The sequence below is a fragment of the Gopherus evgoodei genome, chromosome 6 (genome assembly GCF_007399415.2).
Source record: "Gopherus evgoodei ecotype Sinaloan lineage chromosome 6, rGopEvg1_v1.p, whole genome shotgun sequence".
Taxonomy (NCBI): Eukaryota; Metazoa; Chordata; order Testudines; family Testudinidae; genus Gopherus; species Gopherus evgoodei.
The window spans coordinates 23,921,943-23,946,501 of NC_044327.1; the positions used below are offsets into that span (position 1 = coordinate 23,921,943).

Genomic DNA, 24,559 nt, shown 5'->3' on the forward strand with positions numbered 1-24,559 from the left:
TCTACTATTGCAGCAATGGAAAAAAATGACTTGCTCTAATAGAAATGCTTGGAAAAAAATGAGGATGTCTCGTCACACATGAACCTACTGCATACTTTTGCAGTTTAGTATATATTAGTCCCTAGTACTCCTAGGCTATGTTCTCATTTTATCTATTTAGTCACTTTAATAATTGATACCCTGCACCACCACTATGTTTTGTTTCAGGTTTTACAAATAATGAACATTGAATTTTGTTATTTATATGGTATTTCATTTAGTTATGTTTATTTTATATACAAACAATATCACTTCCTCATCTTGATCAATCAGGCCATCAGCCCTCACAGAGAGAGCACCAGTCACAACATGCCTTTCATGTTGTTGTAGCCAGTCCTTCAGCCACCCACTGGCCAAGCTGTCAGTGGCACTGAACACCTGATCGGCATGGTATACCACAGCCCAGACCCCTGAGCTCAAGTGATCTGCCAGTCCTGGCTTCCCAAGTAGCTGCGATTACAGGTGCGCGCACCACCGCACCTAACAGAAAAAATATCAATAAAGTTTTAAAAATGGAGTTTGAAAGATCATGGGAATGGGACCACACTGGATCTTGCCCCAGTCTGTCTTGTGATGAGGGGTTGCTTTGGACTTCTTCTTTTCAAATATATCGATTTCAATTACAACACAGAATACAAAGTGTACAGTGATCACTTTATATTATTTTGATTACAAATATTTGCACTGTAAAAATAACAAAAGAGTATTTTTCAGTTCACCTCTTACAATACTGTAGTGCAATCTCTTTTATCATGAAGGTTGAACTTACAAATGTAGAATTATGTACAAAAAAACTGCATTCAAAAATAAAACAATGTAAAACTTTAGAGCCTACAAGTCTACTCAGTCCTTCTTCTTGGTCAGCCAACTGCTAAAAGAAACAAAAGTTTGTTTACATTTACGGGAGATAATGCTATCCACTTCTTAATTACAATGTCATCTGAAAGTGAGAACAGGTGTTCGCATGGCACTGTTGTAGCTGGTGTTGCAAGATATTTATGTGCCAAATGCGCTAGATTCATATGACCCTTTATGCTTCAACCATCATTCTAGAGGACATGTGTCCATGCTGATGATGGGTTCTGCTCGATAATGATCCAAAGCAGTGTGGACCAAAGCATGTTCATCTTCATCATCATCTGAGTTAATTTTGGTCTACACTACAGGGTTAGGTCGAATTTAGTCACGTTAGGTCTATTTTATAATGAATGCATCTACACAAGCAACCCCGTTTGGTCAACCTAAAGGGCTCTTAAAATTGTCTTCTGTACTCCTCCCTAGTGAGAGGAGTAGCGCTAAAATCGACCTTGCTGGGTCAAGTTTGGGGTAGTGAAGACGCAAATCGACATTATCGGCCTCTGGGAGCTATCCCATGTGACTGCTCTGGACAGCACTTTCAACTCCAATGCACTAACCAGGTACACAGGAAAAGGCCTGGGAACTTTTGAATTTCATTTCCTGTTTGGTCAGTGGCACAGGTGTCCATGCAGTCCCCCCAGAATTGCAAACGAGCTCCAGCATGGAGCAAACGGGAGACACTGGATCCGATTGCTGTATGGGGAGAAGAATCTGTGCAGGCAGAACTCTGATCAAAAAGAAGAAATGCTAATATATATGCCAAAATCAGACAGGGCATGATGGACAGAGGCTACAACAGGGACACACAGCAGTGCCATGTGAAAGTCAAGCTCAGGCAAGCCTACCAAAAGACAAAGGAGGCAAATGGTCACTCTGGGTCAGAGCCCCATACATGCTGCTGCTATGATTAGCTGCATGGCATTCTGGGGGGGACCCTACCACTACCCCTCCACTGTCTGTGGACACCTGTTCTCCCCCACTGATAGGGCACAGCTGAATGCATGGAGGCATTCAGTAGCAGACTCCAGGAAAGCATCAAGTGAGCACGATGAGAAGAGGCAAGATGCAATGCTGAGACTAATGGGGGAGCAAACAGACATGCTCAGGTGTCTGATGGAGCTGCAGGAAAGCCAACAAGAGCACAGATCGCCGCTGCATCCACGGTACAACCACCTGCCCTCCTCCCCAAGTTCCATATCCTCCTCACCCAGACACCCAAGAACGTGGGGGGAGAGGCTCTGGGCACCCAGCTGCTCCACTCCAGAGAATGGCCCAAGCAACAGAAGGCTTTGATTTGTAGTGTGGCTACATTAAGCAATGTGGCCTTGTCCTTCCCTCTTTCCCTCCTCCCCCACCCCACCCTACCTCACCCGGGCTACCTTATCAGTTATCTCCCTTTTTTTAAATTAATAAAGAAAGGATGCATGGTTTCAAGACAATAGTGATTTTATTTCCTTTGCCAGCTGTGATCAAAGTGGGGAGGGTTGTTGGTTTATAGGGAATTTACTGACTTCTGAAAGCATGCTCCACAACTCATCCCTCTCAGATTTTGGAAGGCACTTCAGATTCTTAAATCTTAGGTCCAGTGCTGTAACTATCTTTAGAAATGTCACAATGGCATCTTTTTTGCATTCTGTCAAATTTTCAGTGAAAGTGTTCTTAAAATGAACAATATGTGCTGGGTCATCATCCAAGACTGCTACCACATGAAATATATGTCAAAACGCGGGTAAGACAGAGCAGGAGACATACAATTCTCCCCCAAGGAGTTCAGTCACAAATTTAATTAACACATTATTTTTTTAACGAGCACCATCAGCATGGAAGCATGTCCTCTGGAACGATGGCCAAATCGTGAAGAGGCACATGCATCTTTAGCACATCTTGCACGTAGATATCTTGCAATACCGGCTACAGAAATGCCATGCGAATGCCTGTTCTCGCTTTCAGGTAACATTGTAATTAAGAAGTGGGCAGCATTATCTCCTATAAATGTAAACAAACTTGTTTCTCTTAGCAACTGGCTGAACAAGTAGGACTCATAGGCTCTAAAGTTTTACATTGTTTTATTTTTTAATGCAGGTTTTTTTGTACATAATTCTACCTTTGTAAGTTCAACTTTCATGATAAAGAGATTGCACTGTAGTACTTGTATGAGGTGAACTGAAAAATACTATTTCTTTTATTTTTTACAGTGCAAATATTTATAATAAAAAATAAATAAAAATTTAGCACTGTACACTTTGTATTCTGTGTTGTAATTGAAATCAGTATATTTGAAAATGTAGAAAACATCCATAAATATTTTTAAATGGTATTCTATTATTGTTTAGCAGTGCAATTAATCACAATCTATTTTTTAATCGCTTGACACCCCTACTATTGAGGTGATTATTTTAAACAATGTTGTTAGTTACAAAAATGACACTCTGCAGACAGAGATGGCAGTATACAGCACAATCACTGTCACTTCCACTACCTAACTTTGAATAACTTTGTATATATTTTGGCCTTTCTGACAATTAAAATTGTTTTGGGTAGAGGTCACATGTCTCCTGCTCCCCAGGTAATGCCAAGACTGATTTGAAGACATGTTAATTTTCTGTTTTAGCTTGGGGGGAGCCTATGCCAACCAGCTCAACAGTATTTCAACATAACTGGAAAACACACAGTGTTTGCCCTTAGACAAGACTTTAGAAAATACAAGTAAGCAACAATTTACTGAATTTACCCTTCTTTATCTGAATTGTTAAGACACAAAAAGTCAATATGTTAACAATCGCTGCAAAATAAAAACTGGTTCTACTCTGTAATGCCAAGTATTGTGATTGAACTATCATTTATATTTAGGACTAGGAGAGAGCTTCAAGATAGGTTACCAGGATTTTCCAGTGGTCTCCAACAATGATATTGCGCTCAAGATTCCACAAGCCTTCTGAGGTGAAGATTAGAAAACGACAAATGGGATGCGGTAAAAATAAACAGAAAAAATCAACTGCATCTCAGATACCAGTGAACCAGGAAACTACATGTAAAAATCAAAACCTAAGGAAATCATCAAGTAGTGAAGGTAAACTTTCCTTTACTATAACTAAAGCATGTGCCTGAGAGAGGTAATGTGCAAAGCAAAATTCAGGAGTGAACTCAGTACTGAAATTTGGGCTGAATGGTATCAGGAAACAGGCTGAGGAGGACATTCAGCATAGAAATACATAAGAACGGCCATACTGGCTCAGACCACAGTATCCAGCACAGTATCCTGTCTTTCAACAGTGGCCGATGCCAGGTGCCCCAAAGGGAATGAACAGAACAGTTAATCATCAAGTGATCCATCCCGTCGCCCATTCCCAGCTTCTTGTAACAGAGGCTAGGGACACCATCTCTGCTCATCCTGGCTGATAGCCATTGATGGACCTATCCTCCATGAATTTATCTAATTCTTTTTTGAACCCTGTTATAGTCTTGGCCTTCACAACATCCTCTGGCAAAGAGTTCCACAGGTTGACTGTGTGTTATGTAAAGAAATAATTCCTTTTGTTTGTTTTACATCTGCTGCCTATTAATTTCATTTGGTGATTCCTAGTTCTTGTGTTATGAGAAGGAGTAAATAATACTTACTTATTTGCTTTCTCCACACCAGTCATGATTTTATAGACCTCAATCATATCCTCCCTTAGCCATCTCTTTTCCAAGCTGAAAAGTCCCAATCTTATTAATCTCTCTTCATATGGAAGCCGTTCTATACCCCTAATCATTTTTGTTGCCTTTTTCTGAACCTTTTCCAGTTCCAATATATCTTTTTTGAGATGCAGCGACCACATATGCACACAGTGTTCAAGATGTGGGTATACCATGGATTTATATGGAGGCAATATAGTATTTTCTGTCTTACTATCTAGCCCTTTTTTAATGATTCCCAACATTCTGTTCACTTTTTTGACTGCCACTGCACATTGAGCGGATGCTTTCAGAAAACTATCCACAATGATGCCAAGATCTTTCTTGAGTGGTAACAGCCAATTTAGACCCCATCGTTTTATATGTATAGTTGGGATTATGTTTTTCCAACGTGTATTACTTTGCATTTATCAAAACTGAATTTTATCTGCTATTTTGTTGCCCAGTCACCCAGTTTTGAGAGATCCTTTGTAGCTCTTCACAGTCTGCCTGGGACTTAACTATCTTGAGTAATTTGGTATCTGCAAATTTTGCCATCTCACTGTTTACCACTTTTTCCAGATCATTTATGAATATATGTCCCTGGGGGACACCACTATTTACCTCTCTCCATTTTGAAAACTGACCACGTAATCCTACTCTTTGTTTCCTATCTTTTAACCAGTTACAAATCCATGAGAGGACCTTCCCTGTTATCCCACGGCATCTTACGTTGCTTAAGAGCCTTTGTTGAGGGATCCTGTCAAAGGCTTTCTGAAAATTTAAGTACATTATATCCACTGGCTCCCCCTTGTCTACATACTTGTTGACCCCCTCATAGAATTCTAGTAAATTGGGGGCATGATTTCCAAAACAAAAACCATGTTGACTCTTCCCCAACCAATTACATTCATCTGTGTCTGACAATTTTGTTCTTTACTACAGTATCAACCAGTTTGCCTGATACTGAAGTCAGGTTTTCTGGACTGTAATTGCCTTTGCCAGGATCACCTCAAGAGCCCTTTTAAAAAATTGGCATCACATTGGCTATCCTCCAGTCATTTGGTACAGAAGCAGATTTAAATGATAGGTTACAGACTACAGATAGTAGTTCTGCAATTTCACATTTGAGTTCCTTCAGAACTCTTGAGGGATCACCATCTGGTCTTGGTGATTTATTATTGTTTAGTTTATCAATTTGTGCCAAAACCTCTTCTAATGACACCTCAATCTGGGACAGTTCCTAAGATTTGTCACCTAAAAAGAATGGCTTGGGTTTGGGAATCTCCCTCACATACTCAGCCGTGAAGACTGATGCAAAGAATTTATTTAGTTTCTCCACAACAACCTTATTGTCCTTGAGTGCTCCTTTAGCATCTTGATCATCCAGTGGCCCCACTGGTTGTTTAGCAGGCTTCGGGCTTGTGATGTACTTAAAAAAAATCTATTACTTTTGAGTTTTTGGCTAGCTGTTCAAATTCTCTTTTTGGCCTTCCTAATTATATTTTTGCACTTAATTTGCCAGAGTTTATGCTCTTTTTTATTTTCCTCACTAGGATTTAACTTCCACTTTTTAAAGGATATCTTTTTGCCTCTCACTGCTTCTTTTACTTAGTTTAGCCACAGTTGCACATTTTTGGTTCTCTTACTATGTTTTTTAATTTGGGGTATACATTTAAGTTGAGCCTGTGTTATGATGTCTTTTGAAAGTTTCCATGCAGCTTTCAGGGATTTCACTTTTGGTACTGTACTTTTTAATTTCTGTTTAACTAACCTCCTAATTTTATGTGTAGTTCCCCTTTCTGAAATTAAATGCTACAGTGTTGGGCTGCTGAGGTGTCTTCCCCGCCACAGGGATGTTAAATTTAATTATATTAAGGTCACTATTACCAAGCAGTACAGCTATATTCACCTCTTGGACCAGATCCTATTTAAGTATCTGGAGCAGCCTAAAAATGACAGGTTTCAGAGTAGCAGCCGTGTTAGTCTGTATCCGCAAAAAGAACAGAAGTACTTGTGGCACCTTAGAGACTAACAAATTTATTTGAGCATAAACTTTCATGGGCTACAGCCCACTTTATCGCATCCATGCAGTGGACAATACAGTAGGAAGATATATATACACACAGAGAACATGAAATAATGGGTGTTACCATACACACTCTAAGGAGAGTGATCAGTTAAAGTGAGCTATTACCAGCAGGAGAAAAAAAAGTTTTTGTGGTGGTAATCAAAATGGTCCATTTGCAGCAGTTGACAAGAAGGTGTGAGGAACAGTAGGGGGGGAAATAAACATGGGGAAATAGTTTTACTTTATGTAATGATCCATCCACTCCCAGCCTTTATTCAAGCCTAATTTAATGGTGTCCATTTTACAAATTAATTCCAATTCAGCAGTCTCTCATTGGAGTCTGTTTTGATTACCACTACAAAAAGTTACAGGAATAGTGTAGCTGAAGTTGAAGTATCTTATTTCAACTTACCTCCCATCCTCATGGTGCGGGATCAACAGCCACGGCTCCCCCGTCAGCTCCACTACAGCCACTCACCCTGGTGGAGTTCTGGAGTCGACAGGAGCACATTCGGGGATCAATATATCACGTCTAGATGAGACGCGATATATCGATCCCCGATAAACTGATCGCTACCAGCCGATCCGGCAGGTAGTGTAGACATACCCTAAAACAACAAGTCTAAATGCACTTCTTGTCATATCAGTGCCCTGAGACCTGTCCCAGAACCAAAAGTAGAACTTGAAATGTCTAGAGCAGGTCAATTCCTCATGGCAAGAGAAGTGAGGGAGGCAGGCACTCACCATATACTTTTCTAGTCTGTTTATTCACTATGTGTGTACTCAGTTCCTGTTTATCCTAAACAAAGAGGGTAGAAGCATCAGCAAAGGTTTCCAGAAACAATTGTACCTTCACAACTCCAGCAAAAACAGAGGGTTCATTATAATTACATCCATATATAATTGGAGTAATGCATTGGTGAATTCAGCTCAGTATTCTCAACAGAATTAGTTAACTCCCATTGCATTTCTGGATCCCCTGAAAACTTCCTGTTTCTATCCTGTTCCTTCACTTGCCTCATGTTCTGGCCAGAGCACTAAAAAATCAATGTTACTTTATGGTACTCATTTACTCTTCATCTTGTGCTGGCTCTGAAGTTACTAACTTGGCTAAAATTTAACATCCCCTTCCTGCTGTATTCTAAAGCATTAAGTCAAGTCCAAGAAGATGCTGTTCAATTCACCCCATCTCGTATTTAATGCCGTGGTCCCCCTAGACATTCGATATCATTCTCCTGACTTCTCATGGCACTGAAGATCTATTCAGTATAGGGTATGATACAGGACAGGTGAGACTTAGTGCCTCTGTCATGAAATGTATGACTATCTTGGAGCTGTGTTTAGTATAGACTTGGCAAGTATTGAGTAAACAAACTTCTTACTTTAGTAGAAGGTGAGAAAGTGCTAGCCACAGACCAATTGTAACATCAATAGAGCTCTAAGATATGTACACAAACTCTTCATGGCCCCTTACCCCTTTTTAGTTTGGGTTTTAATATTGGAAACCTATTTTAAAACTACTTTCCCATTGATTAATGGGATTGTTCCCAGTATTTTTAATCAGTGCTTGTGCTCTCCTTTTTGGACATTATTCTCATTTGTCTGATGTGCTGAGTACCAATATACCCCACCCCCCCAAAAAAAAGGTATGACAAGAGACTGAAAGAAGTGTGCATGTTGGACTTTGTTTAAGAATAACAACAAGGAGTCCTTGTGGCACCTTAGAGACTAACAAATTTATTTGGACATAAGCTTTCATGGGCTAGAGCCCACTTCATCAGATGCATGAAGTGAAAAATACAGGAGCAAGTATAAATACATGAAAGGATGGGGATTGCTTTACCAAGTGTGAGGTCAGTCTAACGAGATAAATCAATTAACAGCAGGATATCAAGGGAGGAAAAATAACTTTTGAAGTGGTAGGAGAGTGGCCCATTAAAGACAGTTGACAAGAAGCTGTGAGTAATAGTGGGGAGAAATTAGTAATGGGGAAATTAAGTTTAAGTTTTGTAATGACCCAACCTGGGAATGGTTGGGTCATTAAAAAACCTAAACTTAATTTCTCCATTACTAATTTCTCCCTACTAGGAATTAAAGATTAATCTTTAATTAAAGATTATGCCATGTGATAAAATCTCCAGGAATTCGTCCAACCAAAGTTGGCAACTCTGGAGCAGAGGCAGAAGGGAACATCTGCAAACAGTCCTGTATTCTGCCTCTGTGGGGCTAGCCCCACAGAAACTTGTATTCTGTGCTCTATGCCTCCTCCCCCTTTTCCCTGAAACCTATATGCTGCAGGGCCAGACTTCTCCCAACATTATCTGGGTTAGCCTCTGGGACTGGAGTAGCTCCAATATCTCCACTAGCTCCCAATGGCTGCAGGTGGTACTGCAGCCTGAGGTACATCAGCCATTCTGTACACATTATTGGTGAGACTTAGCCCGTACTGAGAACCTATTTCTGTCTTTTACTACCGTTAACCTTTTACCCCCAATCGGGGCTATTGCAGATTATGTATTCCTTACACCATCCAATCTCAAACTGAACTTCGCACCTCCTTGATTATCTGTACATTATTCCCTGATCACCAGAAACTTCTACGCCTAAACTCTGTACCCTACACTTCTTTTTAAAACATCATCTTAATAAAATTTCCTAAGGGTGGTGAATTCAAAACTAAAGTTAGCATTGGGTTTGGTTTTGCCATTACAAAGGCAAAAAAAGATGACTGAAGTTTAGCCAAACCCCAAAGCATAGCTGCCTGAGCCCACATTGTTACATTCATGTTGCCTGTGGTTGTATTTTAAGACTTGTTTAGTTTTTTCACTTTGCAGAGGTTGCCATAGGAATATTCTGTTAGGTGACCTTTCTATTTTTCTGTGACCAGCAAAACTAACTGAAATTCATTTGTGACTAGCATACCAACACCGTGACAGAAAGCAATGTTACATACTGACAAGAGACTCAAAAACTCTGCGTTTTGATTTAGACGAGCATGGCGATTGTAAAATATCAGTTGAGGATTCACAATCCAGTGACGGTACAGTTTCTCTTTCTATATCAAAATAATATGTATTGTCTTACAGGACACTTTCATGTATTTCCATGTGCTTGCTTTCACTTACTCTGTATTATCAGTCGGCTTTAGGAACATTTGATCCCACTAGTATGATGCTTTGGTAGTTACAGAACAAAAACAATAACAGGCTTAAAGTATGTATTGTATAATTTTAAATGAAAAGTAGGTTATCTTGTTTACTGGCCAGTAGACTAAAAGGCATGTTTGCATTCCAGCAGGTGGAAAGGGGGAGAAACAATCACTTAGGAAGAGTTCAGAGAGAAATAATAGGAGATACAGAAACTGTGGGGTACAGCCATATTTAACTCCTTCCTGACCTCTGACTGGGCTTCTCTAATCAATGCATAAAAATGACATCCCAGCTAGCATTCATAGACAAGCTGCTAGACATTTTGGGGGAGGAAGAAAACACAAATAATGATTGAATTGAGCAGCCACAATGTGTTGAAGGGAGTGGAAGCACTGGTTGCACTAGTGTGCCTTTAAGGTGCTTCACAGGTTAAAAGCAGTAAATACCTCAAGACTCGTTTTATTTTATTTTTTTCCTAGGGTAAAACAACCCTCCCCCGAATGTTTATCAGTTTTGAGGGATTAAATATAAAGCTAAATGCTGCCCTCAACTTCCATGGACAGAGAGGAGCTTACAATCATAGATCATGACAGAGGTGTGGAATGGGAACCGCACAGGGTTCCAGAATTGGAATAGGGTGACCAGATAGCAAGTATGAAAAATTGGGACATGAAGTGGGGAGTAAAAGGAGCCTATATAAGAAAAAGACCCCAAAATCAGGACTGTCCCTATAAAATTGGGACATCTGCTCACCCTAAATTGGGATGAGGTTGAGAGGAAGCTGTTCTTCACTGTATGCCCTCCCCTCCTCGAACTGCAGATCTATACAGTGCAAGATACTTCAGACTGAGGGCCAGCACCTTACCTGGTGTCATTGAGCATAACTCCTCCCTTATGGAAGCTATGTCCATTTACTCCAGCTGAGGACCTGTATCTGATCCTACCTCTGAACAGCGGAAGGCCCCCGTTGTCAGGGATTTAGAGGCAACTGAGGAAGAACGTGACAGTCAAGATGTGCTGTCAAGGGATGCAAGGAGCTGGGAAGGGAGTCAGGCCCAGTGGATTGCTGAAGATCCAGCCTGACTGGGGACATCTGTGGATTTCCAGCACTGAACTCCTGGACTTTCTACAGATAGGGTTAGGGGAAGTATTCCAGGGGAACTCTGCAATTTGGAACTTGAGTTTCTACAGTGAGGAAATAAGCTGTGGAGAACGGGGCCCATAATTAGGTTTTAAATATTAATTTGCATCTATGTATATGGAAGGGTTTCCCATTATCTGGTGAGCAATTTATCAAATGCTGGTCAGCAATCCCGGCGTAGTTAGGGTTAAGGTGTGTCTCCTAGCTCCAGCTCCACAATGCCTATTAGAGCTGCACCACCCCAACAGAAGCTCTAAGAGGCATCGGAGTTCACAGGAAGCAGACCTGCTGCACCATGCTGGAGAAGGGAGCAGGGTGTGCTCCCCTCCATGCTGAAGAGGTCTGCCATTGCAGAGGGAGAGCCACAGACTTTTGGAGGGGCTGGTGCAAAGATTGTAACTCTGAACAGCTGAAGGAGTGAGGGGAATGCAAGGTGGGGCACAAACTACCTTCCTACCATCATACACTCACATAAGAGTTAGTCACAATTTGGCCCCTATTTAGTAACAGGACGGTCATTTACTGTTTGCCTTGTTTTAGTCATGATTCCTTGTTACTAGACTGGTACTTAAAACTCAGATTAGTCTCATACTGCACTACTGACCACTATCTTCAAGGATTTATTCTCTGTTATAAAAGACAATGAATAAATAAAATTGTCATTCTCTCCTCCTCCCCAGTACAGATATCGGGACAAAAATGGTACACAGCTCCATTTAGGTAGGCCTACACTTAAGGCAGCATTTAGAGAACAGACACTGCATGTCCAGCTAAAACATGTGTAAACATCAGTGTAGACCAGGCGTCTCAAACACGGGGCCCGCCAAGCTCCCCGCCCTCAAGTTATTTTATGTGGCAGTTAAGCTCCCTGCTAGCTACTTCCCAATGTTTGGTGCCGGGTCTCTCCCCCGGCCCCGCCTGCCACCCCCACGCGTCTCCCTTGAGTGTCCCCCGGGCTCATTTGCTGCCCCTTCACTGCTCCGGAGCCTGCAGCTCAGGCTGACTCCACTCCACTCTGCCGGCTTCTGGCACCACCTCCTGCCGCAGGGTCCTAGTGCCCCCGTCACTAGGGCCAGGGCAGGCAGCCCTTCCCATTCTGAGCCTTTCCAAAGCCCCGAGCCTCTCCAATGCCCCAAACCCCTCATCCCTAGCCCCACAGCCCTCACCCCTGCACCCCCTACTATCCCCAAACTCCATCCCAGAGCCTGCACCCCCTGCACCCAGCACGGAGCCTGCACTCAGCACCCAAACTCCAGCCCACAGCCTGCACCCCAGACCCCCTCCCCCACCCAAACTCCCTCCCAGAGCCTTAGGCAAGTGGGGGTGGAGTTTGTGGGGGGCAGGTTCTGGACACCACCAAAATTTCTACAAACCTGCCACCCCGGAAGAGGCAGAGCAGGAGTGGAGTGGTGGTGCAGGCTAGTGCAGTGGGGGGGCTTTAACAGAAGTAAATCTAACTAAGTGCGTGTTTTGTCCTTTGACTGAGGTGCATTACTGTTGGTGGTGCTTAACACTTTCCCGGAGGGAGGGAGGATGAGCAGGGAGCCATGTGCTCAGGGGAGGAGGTGGAGAAGAGATGGGGTGGGGTGGGGCGAGGCCTCATGGAAGGAGCGGAGTGGGGGCGGGGCCAGAGGCAGCAAGGAGGTGGGGTGTCAGTGATGCGGCGCTCGGGCCAATGCACTAGTCCTCATGTGGCCCTCATGGTCATTTGAGTTTGAGACCCCTGGTGTAGATGGTGAGGCACTGCTTAAGCTAGTAGAGAAAGACCAGCACCTTAGGGTATAGACTTTACATGGCTGTCTACATGTCTAAGGAGTGCCTCCCATCTCTACATTATTTTTAGCAACATAGTATCCTACAGTCTCTCTGCTGCCAGAGCCCTTCCCCACTGCAATGAAATGCTCCAGCAATGGAAAAAGGCTCTGGCAAGAGGAAGGCAATGGGAAAAGGCCAGCAGCTCCCTACTGCTGAGCCTTTTCCCCACTGCCGCCTTTCCCTGCTGCATGCAGATACACATTGCAGCCTGAGCACAGCCTGCCTTTCATTGTCGTGTGTATCCACACGTACCCTACAAGTTGCTGCAAGTGGCTGATAAGGCCATTGTAAATATATATGAATACAAAACAGTGATTAAAACTTAGAAGGAAATGACGTCTGAGTCCTATTGCTGTTACTGCCTATTCCAGGAAAACTGAATGTTGCATTTTTGCAGAATACTTTTAAAATCGTCTTAGCTTGCAACATATGTATGTTTAATTGCAAAAATATTTTTTATGTTTTAGATATTGCATGGTTAGACATATTCACAAGCAACGAACAGAATAATTGTGGTAAGATGTTGGTTACTGTGAGCCAGAGATCAAAACTACATTTGTTTATGTGAGAGTTTGGTTTTGAAAAGGTTTTTGATGGACCTTTAAGGGAAGTACAGAAAGTTAGTAATGCAACAAGAAAGTGTTGCTTATCTTAGAGATTTCTGTCTATCTCAAGTTTTTCTATACTCATCACTGTAGTATCAAAGCACTGCTAAGACTGATATTAATATTCAGAACATTAATAATATTTAGCATTTATATAGCACTATACAAATAGTTATCAAAACATGATTGTTAAGTAGGGAAGTCTTATTAAACCCACTTTATAGATGGGCTTAGGGAGTTTGAATGACTTGTTTAATTCCAATGTTCAATAAGGCAGTGCTATATTTACAAGAAGTTCTTGGCTTCCAAGCTCATGCTCAAGCTTCATTAGGCCACTTCAAACATATTCAAAGGTGATACATAAATTAGACTCCCTAAGATCTACTTACACCAGAATACCAATGTGTATGGGAATCTTAGGTGGTGTTTCAAACATTTGGGCAGCTGGAAGAAGGGGTAAAGTAAGGCTCAAAGCAGGAGATGGCTTCCTTTAACTTACATCCTCCTGTCAGCTGCTTTTATTCCTACATTCCTCTCTTCTGGCTTGTTGGACTCTGAATTAGAGTCTTATGGCTTCCTTATATGCAGATGCACTCACTGATGTGCAATTTGCACATCACTTCTGAATTTGGCCCATTGAGTGAAAGGGTATAACACAAGGATAAAGAACTTGACATATCTTGCACATTACTTCAGATATCCTCCCAGATTTCAAATTAGTATAATTTACCTGCTGAGGCACAACTAAACGGTGTACTTTGTACCTTTTTCTTGCAGACTTAGTCCATCTAAATGCTATTATCTTTATTTAGATTTACTTGCATATAAATAGACTGTGCTAGAATGTGCTCCACATTCTACCAAGGATTTTAAAGGGATTTCATGTAGTTAAAATACCCAGAAGGCTGACTCAGACATAATTCCTTCAAGGGGTCTCCCACAGAGTGCACATCAGCCAGTTGGAGGTTCATTGGATGACACAAAGGATGAATTTGGTCCATTGATTCCAACTGGTTTTTAAAGAGTACAAAACTCTCCAGAATAACAACAAAAAAATCTCTTTAATTGCACTGACTTGTAGAACTTGTAAAGGTATTCAGATACTATGGGGACAGACATATTATAAACAGAAGAAATACTGCCTGGCCTGGTTGGACTTACTAATACTCTATTTACTATTGGAATTCCTTTTAAAGTAAGAATTTTATTATTTATGGGACCCCTATTTGGTAATTCCTGCAGCTAGCCAATCAATAACCACTCATTTCAGTCTACCATTTCATATAAATTGGTAGAAGGTATTCTTGGTTCATATCCTTTCTGCTTATGATCCTTATTTATTAGTTTTCCCATTTTTTTTAACCTAAACCTTGTGTTTGGTCTTGAGATGGCCAACAGAAATTGATATTTTTCACCTAATGCTGTTAGAATTAATTAAAACTTCACACTGCTCTATTGTTTCCCTCAATTTTATACTATGTAGAGAATGTCATTTCAAATAGGAGTCAATCCAACCATCCCATAAATATGACTCAGAATACATGGTGTACACATCATTCACTTTTAGAAGGAGTATTTAAAGCCATGGATATTATATAATGCAATTGGTAGATCCAAAAGTACTTTACAAAGGTGGTCAATATCATGAGTGCTTAGGCGTGTTGCTATTCTTGTGTCTATCAGTATACAGTGAAAACTGAATATTGCCTCTTCAGAAGATTTTCTAGTTATGTTTCAATTCACAAAAAATGAGTCGGTATTTTAAATTTATACTTCAGTTCCGATGGCCAGAAACAGCACTAAAAAACATTGTAAAAATTTGGTGACCATGACTCAGCGATCAAAAAATAACTTTCTCCTGTTGGGCAAGAATAAGAAACAACTGTATCTGAAGGTAAGACGTAATATATTTGCCCTTCATCTTTTCATCAAACCGTCTTTGCCTTTCTTCATCCTTTTTCAGTTTTCCCAAAATCTTTAGTGTCCCTTCCTGTTCCTTTTAAAGGAAATTAGAGCTCAGCTGCTTGTGCTGAGCTCTGGTGTTTGAACACTCACAGCCTCCTATCTCTTTCACTGCTACTTTTAAATCTCAGAGCACACTTACGTGATATGGTATGCTCTGAGATTTAGAATACAAAGTGCATATAAAGCATTGAGTAAGCTAGAAAGCAAATGTTAGTACTTCGTTGAACATCATTCGAGCCCAGCGTGGGAAGCTAGGTTGTAGCTTCCTTTAGAGAGGGAGAGATTGCTACAACAGGAGGTAGTGTGCAGGAAGAGAAGGGAGGAAAAGAGGCATAAGGTACTCCATGTGAAAGAGGAGGGCTTGGGAGTGGAATTCTCTTATCAGGACAAACTGGAACTTCAATATACAGACAGGAATATTGATCTAAGAAAAGAAATGTAAACACTTTTAAACACTCTTACCCTGTGTGATTAGAATTTGTGTTGTTGTTGTTGTTCTCCATTGAGGGTTTGTCTAGATTAGGAAAAGCAATCAAGGTTTGGTTACCCTAGTGTTACAAGATAACAACTTTTACTTTGAGTTAACTGGTTCTGATTGACTCCAGGAGGATGTCTAAGATGGATCTCAACCAACTAAATTGAGACAAAAAGGTGTCAACTGGTATGTATGCTAAGGGAAACAGGATGGCTATCCCTGACTGCTTTTCCTAGTGTAGGCAAACCCTGTGTCACTTCCTCAGGTTAAATTTGGAAACAACTTTTTTTTGTTTCTTTTTAATTTACAATTCACTTTCTGTGAAAAGCATTTTGTGAGAGAATGAGTAAAGGCACTCCTATTAAATACAGAAGAGCAAGCACTTACAAGGGATTTACCTGATTCAGAGATTAAATAGCCACAAATTGCTTGTCTGAAATGGGTACCACAGAATCTAGAAAGATTTGAACCTTGCACTGTAACCTCAGCATTCCCTGACATGGTTCATACACAGTTCCAGCTTTCAAAGAATATGTTTTAAGTTTCTCAAAACTGACAACATTAGAAAGTCCATAGGCCCTATTCTCCTCCAGAAGGATATGAACATTTTCCTTGGGCTCAATGGGCATAGATTAGGTGCCCATGGCTGTAACAAACTATGGGAATATAATAAAAACATGATTCAGTCCCATCTATGCTGCAAGATGGAATTGTGTTTGGAACCAAGTTGAGGAATTACCTTATTGTAATTGGTCTCCACCCAGTTCATTCTGCAATAGAGAGGGTTACTAAGTCTCTTAAAAATTCTTTTAAATTTCCCATACAAGAAATTGGGATAATTTTGTTTAGAATTAGTCAGGCATTGATGGCACAACCTGTGGTTAATACAGATCAGAATAGGAAGGGAAACTCCAGTTTTGGTGGCTGTCTTCACAGGTCTTGAATCCAAATGGAAAGGCATCACGGCGTCATATGGTGGCAGGACACAGCATGGAAGGGATTACAGGTGGAGCTCCTGACCTCAGACAGGTATGTGGCCAGACTAATAAATGTGTGTATGTGCACAAACCTATGCAATAGGTGGAACTGTGCAACGGGCTCAATCCTGATGCTTCAAACTCATTTGCTACAAATGATATCATTTACATTTCACCAATTATCTGTACTCCTATTCTTTCTGATTTTTAACATTAACTGAAAGGGTAACGATGGCTTACCTGTGAATTGGTAGTCATCTTCTAGGAGTGCATCCATCAGTTCAGAGTCAACCTTTAGGCTTAGACTAGAACCTAGAAGATAGAGAAGTTTCCCCACAGTAATTACAGAGCACTGGAGTTGGGCAAGCCCAAACATGTGAGCCAGCAGAGACTTTCTGTACAAAAGCTAAAGTCCTTATTGCAAATACACATCACAGCTGGAACAGAAAGAAGAAAAGAAAGGGTACTCTGGCCTGGTGGATATACACTTATGAGAAGACCAACTTACAGGGAAGGTAAAAGTGTCCCATTCTCAAGAGCCGTGCATCCACTCATCTGAAGTCTGAACTACTGGGCTTTAACAAGCAGCAGACCCAGAAAAGGGAGGTTGGCAGACACCAAACATAAACCAGAAATTCAGAATGAACTAGTCCACTGCAGGACCTTAAGACTTAAATCTGTATCAGTAGAAGACTATGAAACAACACTGTAATGTCTTGTGAATGTATGAACAGACAACTGGGTGTCAGCTTACCACATTTCAGTGTAGAAAGTCTCATTTTTAACTGGCCTGTAGGTAGAAATGGATAATGTCTATTTTGTGGACACACAAAAATCATTAGTTTGGTGGCTTTGGCACATTTTCTCTGAACAGACATCCTAATCCAGTGGAAAATGAAAGTTTCAGACGATTTAGTTTATTATCAAAAGCATTTATATTATGGTAGCACCCAGAGACAAAATCAGGTTAACTTAATTGTCTTCAAATTTAAATTGACAAAGTGGGCTTTTATTGAACCAACTTCATTTGACAGAAAAGACAAGCTTTTGAGCTACACAGTCCTTTTTCAGGTCTAGGCAAATTTAAATGTCAGTATCTCCACTCAAAGGCAGTAAGTTTCAGACTGCATGGGTTCAAGTACAGGACTGGTCCCAGAAAAGTTGGTCTGGAGAAATTGAAAAAGACCAAAATGGACAGCTGCCATTTCTAATATGTGAAGGAGCATGTCTCCTAAGCCAGAAAGGAGTGATGATAACTTTGACTTGATCTCTCTTGATCTTTCTGGTAGCCTGAGAAAACAGAGGAACAGCAGGAAACGTTGGTTGTGTTTTGTTTATTTTCCCCCCTTGTATTTTAAGATGTTCCTGGGAGCACTTTCTCTTTCTAGGACAGAAGTCCTAGAAACTAGTTTGCTTTGCTTTCTGGAACAAGTCTCTGAATCAGAGACAGAGTAAAAAGTGAAGTCCAAGGAGTAGAAGGTGAAGAAAATTTCCCTTTTTGAGGAGGATAAAGCTTTCAGAGGTCTAAAGTCTCTTTGACAATTTTAAGACGTATCTACCACACTTAAATTTGCTTTTCCATTGGTGTAAATAAAGAAATGCCAGGTCAGGATCAGGGGCGGCTCTAGATATTTTGCCGCCCCAAGCATGGTGGCATGCCGCAGGGGGTGCTCTGCCAGTCCCGTGGCTCCAGTGGACCTCCCGCATGCGACCGGCAGAGCGCCCCCTGCAGCATGCGGTCCCAAGCACGCGCTTGGCATGCTGGGACCTGGAGCCACCCCTGATCAGGATGATCTTAGTCAGAGGGAACTGTTCCCAAGGGAACTACATGCGGTAAAACCACGGCAGTTGGGATCTCGGGGTATGTAATATAGGGCCAGACAATTCTAGTGATACAGGGTGTCCAATCAGATATTAGACCCCAGCCTTGAGAGAATGGAGGGGATTTACAAGGATGGTCTTAAAGGAGTAGGGATGGGAAACCCGAGAGCACTCACTGGAACCAGAGTCTGGAATAGTCTGCCATCGGACTGTGTGTGTGGTGGGGGGAGGGAGACTGTCAAGCCCATACCTGTGTGTTGCTCTTTGTTTCGCACCTTCTCTTCTCAGTGTTATGGTATCAAAAGCATTAAGGAAGGGGTGAGTCTGGCAGTGGTAGGTGCAGCATATGAATCCCATCTGAGAAGGTGCATTCACTGATGCAGGTGGCAAGGTCTTCACCTCTCTTAGAACTTTGGCCTGAAATTAGCAGCTGGAGGCAGTTCTTGAAGGTAGCAGAGGAAGGAAGAGAAGGTAAGAAAAAAATAAGATGAAAAACAGAAAGGGTCTTGAGCAAAGAAAAGGCCCTGAGGAAAAATGTTGCTGCTCTTTATGGTGGCAGAAGACTGCTTTAGGTGTTCGGGCCTACCCAGCTCCAGTGCTTGGGATATCTGGCAGGAAAGTTTTTCACAGCTATCTCTGTATTGTCCTAAATGTGAGCAGGCCTTCCCTGCTCACAGGTTTAGATTCTGTACTGACAGATGCACTTCACCTGATAATGGGAGAATATTACATTTTTTTTAAATGTAGTAAGTTAGCAGCATCTCTATTTTAACTTTTCACGGCAGAGATCTATAAATGTATCTCTTTGTGTGTTTTTCATAGTTGACTGAAAAAAAAAACCAGCTGTTCATCATGCATTACAAACAAGAAGATTCAGTTAGGTTTCAGTGTTATACGGACAAGAACTACTACCTTCATGTCAATAAGGACTCCGTTGATCTATGCAAGATGAAAGAAACAGATGCTGATACAGGAAAAGACTTCTATTTCAAGGTGGAATATGTGTGATACATACTTCCCCAGGCCTTTGCAATGTCTCAAGTATGTAGACAGCCCCTGAAATGAGCCAATACAAAATAGAAATGAAGGGGGATTGAGATCATGGCAGGATTAAGTTCCTTAGTTTTGTATAAAGTTTTTCTGTAGCCTCTGTTTCGTGGTTCACTATTTTTGATGTGTAAGGGAGAAGTCATTTTGTGTTTTAAATATACTGTACCTGAGTGAAGTATGTAACTTAGAGGGGGGGAATGGCGAGCAGTGTTTCAGAAAAAAGCAATTTCTTGACATTATATTTATACTTTAAAGGAGGCTGATTTGGGAAGTGGGGAACATAACAGTAGGGGCCCAAAAATAGGAAAAGAGAATCACAGAAAAGATAAATAGAAAACACTTTTAATATTACATTTTGTAATAATGAACTATTTCTTAGATGTCGCACATGAATTCACCTACATGTATGTGAATGTGTGTGTACAATGTACTTACTATACTGAGGCTTTGCTGCACCACCCATGCTGCCCCCACCCTGGAGATCTGAAAAAAAGAGCGTAAGGACAGAGGGCTAGTAGTTAAAGGCTAACAGCAAAGCTATTCCACCTTCTCTACCACCCCCCAAGCTTCTCCAGCCCCCATTCTTCATCTTTCCACCCCCACAAAAAAAAAATAGCTGCATGGCCTGAGAATTCCACTGCCTTAGCAGGAAGAGGGCAGATTGGTCATCATGGAAGGATGTGCTCCCTGTGAACTTTGGTCTGGTCAATTCCCAACTCAATCCTAGAGGGAAACACAATAGAGAAGGAAATCTTTAGCTCAGGTACAGAGCAAAGTACAAAACAGTACAAACAAAAATTGAAATAAGTGTTTGAATAAATGAATTCAAAGAATAAACTCAAGTTTCTTACCTTGGGCTTGCAGCAGGCCTTGTGCAGGACAGAGCCATCTGAAATAGGCAATAGTACAAACAAAAAATATGAAGTAGTGGATCTAGACATCATGGTTCTGATTCTCCATTTCCCAGCACCTTACTTAGTTATTTACCCATTGTAAAGTAGGTGTAAAATTCTACCATTTGATTTCATAACCGCTTAAACTCATTTTGCTCTGGTGTAAATGACTACAGAACAGTGAACCAGGCCTTAAATATCAGACATTATGCATCTGCTCCAGGGTACTATACCTGGAACTGCAGGTTTGGTGAAACAATGCACAGGTCCCACAACATTTGCAGACAGTGTTCTGTGCGGATATAGTATACTATGTGCACCTGAAGCAGGAAACCTAATGTGAACACTCAATCATACTAGGCCAAGTTGCAACCAAGCAATTCTCTAGTAGAAAAGGCTTCAAAGTTGTGTGAGACCATGCAAGAACAGAAACAGAACTTAATTTTCCCCACATAGCCATACATAATGCTACTGCTCAGCTAACACCCATTTATACTCTTTAAGTAGTGAGAATGTGTGCCAAACCTGTGAAGAAACCAAAGAACTTTTGCTGCTTAATAAACAATTAAGAAATTCTGACATAACCACTTCGTTTTGACTAAAAATTCTTACAGATCAGGGTCTGATTAGACACCATTTAAATCAGTAAAAGACAGCCATTGGCTTCAATGCGCATTGCATTGGGTCTTCATGATTTGAAATCTCCATGGGGTGAAACACACTTGAGTGACTAATTGATAACTAGAACTATCTGTTATGTTGCACACCCATGAATTAAACTAAATGTCATTACACAACAGTATCTCACAATACATTTATGTTGAGAGAGAGGGCAGGAGGACAAAGACCCTAATTCAGTTTGAATATTTGAAAAGTGCTTCCAAGTACAGGTATTTTGGATTCATTCTGTGCCTCTAGAGCCTGTTGTGCCACCGATTAATATTAGCAATACGATGGTCCCATTCATGTACAAAACACTCCCTCTAGTGGCTAAATTCCTGGAACTGCTCCTTCACTAGTCTTAGAATGAAGCCGATAGTGAGTTGGAAGTCACTGGAAAAATTCTTCCTGACTTCTATGGCTTTTGGATCGGGCCACTAGTAAAAGTTTGAATTGTGGTGCCACATGTACAGTATGTAGTTATCTTGCACTTGGATTCTTTACTGCACAGCCTAATTTTTTCACTCTCTCCTATTTCAAATTAGGGCTGTCAAGCGATTAAAAAAATTAATCGAGATTAATCGCACTGTTAAACAATACCATTTATTTTAAATATTTTGGTTGTTTACTACATTTTCAAATATGTTAATTTCAATTACAACACAGAATACAAAGTGTACAGTGCTCACTTTATATTTATTTTTATTACAAATATTTGCACTGTAAAAATATATATTTTTCAGTTCATCTCATTAAAGTATAATGAAAGTTGAACTTACAAATGTAGAATTATGTGCAAAAAAAACTTATTCAAAAATAAAACAATGTAAAACTTTAGAGCATACAAGTCCACTCAGTCCTACTTCTTGGTCAGCCAATCACTCAGACAAACAAGGTTGATTACCATTTACAGGAGATAATGCTGCCATTTTTACAATGTCACTTGAAAGTGAGAACAGGCGTTCACAAGGCACTGTTGTAGCTGGGGTTGCAAGATATTTACGTGCCAGATGCGCTAAAGATTCAGATGTCCTTTCATGCTTCAACCATCATTCCAGAAGACATGCTTCCATGCTGATGATGGGTTCTGCTTGATAATGATCCAAAGCAGTGTGGACTGACGTATGTTCATTTTCATCATCTGAGTTAGATGCCACCAGCAGAAGGTTGATTTTCTTTTTTGGTGGTTTGGGTTCTGTAGTTTCCACATCAGAATGTTGCTCTTTTAAGACTTCTCAAATCATGCTCCACACCTCGTTCCCCTCATATTTTGGATGGCATTTCAGATTCTTAAACCTTGGGTTGAATGCTGTAGCTATTTTTAGAAATCTTACATCGGTACCTTCTTTGTGTGTTGTCAAATCTGCTGTAAAAGTACTCTTAAAATGAACATAGACTCTATAACATGAAATAGATGCAGAATGTGGGTGAAACAGAGCAGGAGACATGCAGTTCTTCCCCCTTGCCCTCCGGAGTACAGTCACAAATTTAATTGATGCATTATTTTTTTAATGAGCATCATCACCATGGAAGCCTGTCCTCTCGAATGGTGGATGAAGCATGGAAGGGGCACACAAATGTTTAGCATATCTGGCATGTAAATACCTTGCAATGCTGGCTATAAAAGTGCCATGCGAACGCCTGTTTTCACTTTCAGATGACATTGTAAATAAAAAGCAGGCAGCCGTATCTCCCTCAATGTAAACAAACTTGTTTGTCTTAGCGATTGACAGAATAAGAAGTAGGATTGAGTGGACTTGTAAGCGCTAAAGTTTTACACTTTTGTTTTTGAGTGCAGTTATGTAACCAAAAAAAAATCTGCATTTGTAAGTTACACTTTCACAATAAAGAGATTGCACTTCAGTACTTGTCTGAGGTGAACTGAAAAATACTATTTTTTTGTTTATCATTTTTACAGTGCATATATTTGTAATAAAAAATAATATTATAAAGTGAGCACTGTACATTTTGTATTCTGTGTTGTAATTGAAATCAGTATTGAAAATGTAGAAAAACATCCAAAATATTTAATAAATTTCATTTGGTATTCTATTGTTATATGTGACATTAATCACAATTAATTTTTTTGAGTTAATCACGAGTTAACTGCGATTAATTGACAGCCCTACTTCAAATATTTAACAAACTAAGGCTTTTTCTTTTTAAATCACATTTTATGTTTAAGGAAATAAGCAAGTATAAAACACAGTATTGGTAGTTTCTGTAAGGATTTAGATAGATATTGGTTTTGGACATTGTAATTTCACTTATAACCTTCCAGAAAACACAGAGCAAATGGTAACTTCATTAACATAATCTGTAAACAGAATTCATAGTAAAATAAGTGAATTGCTGAAATCTGATCTAATTTATGTATGCAAAAAATGTGAACCAACACTTTCAAAAGTGCCAAGTGATTCTGGGGCCCAGCTTGATTTACTTAGGGTCTGATTTTTCAGATGTGTTAAGGCAGAGCACATATGAAAATCAGGCAGCTCAAATTATGCAACCAGAATTAGTGGGAACTTTTGAAAATTTAAGCCCTAACATTTAACAGTATGAACAAAATATATTTTATGCATTCAATAGTTAAATAGAATTGTAAAATTTCATATAGTTCTGGAAATATTATTGGTAGACCTGTAACAATGTGATATACAACACTTTACTTTGCATGTACTATTACAAACAGATATTTGGTATAAAGTTTTTCATCTAAATCAAATGTTTTTAATAAACTGGGCACTTTTCATAAGTGTATTGGAACTTTATTTTAAATGCAGGGCCATCCTTAGGATTTATGAGGCCCTACACAGTATTATTAAACTGGAGCCCCTATGCCTGACGGTAGCCCGGGCTCACAGCCCAGGGAGGGGGGAGAAACAGGGGGGAACGGACAAGGCATCAAAGGATACCGAGCAACCGGGCCCACCTCACAGTGGCAGAGAGTCACAGTGCCCTGTAGAGACCCCGTAGCCTCTCCCTCACACAGAATGTGTGGCGCCAGCGCATTTGGCTCTGTGAATATGGCCGCTGCCTAAGGAGACTGCAGTGTGCACTGGGTGGGTTGGAGCCAACCTGCTCTTACCTGCTGTCATGGGCGGTGAGTAAAGCTGCCACTTGGGGAGGCTAGCTCCCCAGCTCACCTGTGGCCCCGCCCATATGCCACCCCTGCTCTGCCCCAGGTCCCACACCCACTCTGCCCAGATCCCACCCTCCCTGAACTGTCTTCCTGCTCTCTTCCCTCTCCCTCCCTGATCACCCCCTTCTACCCAAATCCCTGAACCCAAATAAAGCAAATGACATTTGAAAAAAAACCATTCTTCTGCAATTTCTTTCTAGAAAAAATGGAGCATGTTTTCCACTGCATGCCAGAAGGTGAA

General features: G+C 40.8%; 1 protein-coding gene across 3 annotated transcripts in view; it reads left to right on the top strand.

Annotated features, from left to right (window-relative positions):
- LOC115653405 overlaps positions 1 to 20,480 on the top strand; it is a 33,599-nt gene extending 13,119 nt beyond the window's left edge. For all 3 annotated transcript variants that reach the window (XM_030566689.1, XM_030566687.1, XM_030566688.1), the window contains exons 2-7: positions 3,748 to 3,967; positions 9,543 to 9,665; positions 13,198 to 13,245; positions 15,114 to 15,229; positions 16,712 to 16,804; positions 19,396 to 20,480. In XM_030566689.1, the coding sequence (XP_030422549.1) occupies positions 3,802 to 3,967; positions 9,543 to 9,665; positions 13,198 to 13,245; positions 15,114 to 15,229; positions 16,712 to 16,804; positions 19,396 to 19,581 (732 nt within the window). In that variant the 5' untranslated portion in view covers positions 3,748 to 3,801 and the 3' untranslated portion in view covers positions 19,582 to 20,480. The remainder of the gene's footprint in view (positions 1 to 3,747; positions 3,968 to 9,542; positions 9,666 to 13,197; positions 13,246 to 15,113; positions 15,230 to 16,711; positions 16,805 to 19,395) is intronic.
- The last annotated feature ends 4,079 nt before the right edge of the window (positions 20,481 to 24,559 follow it).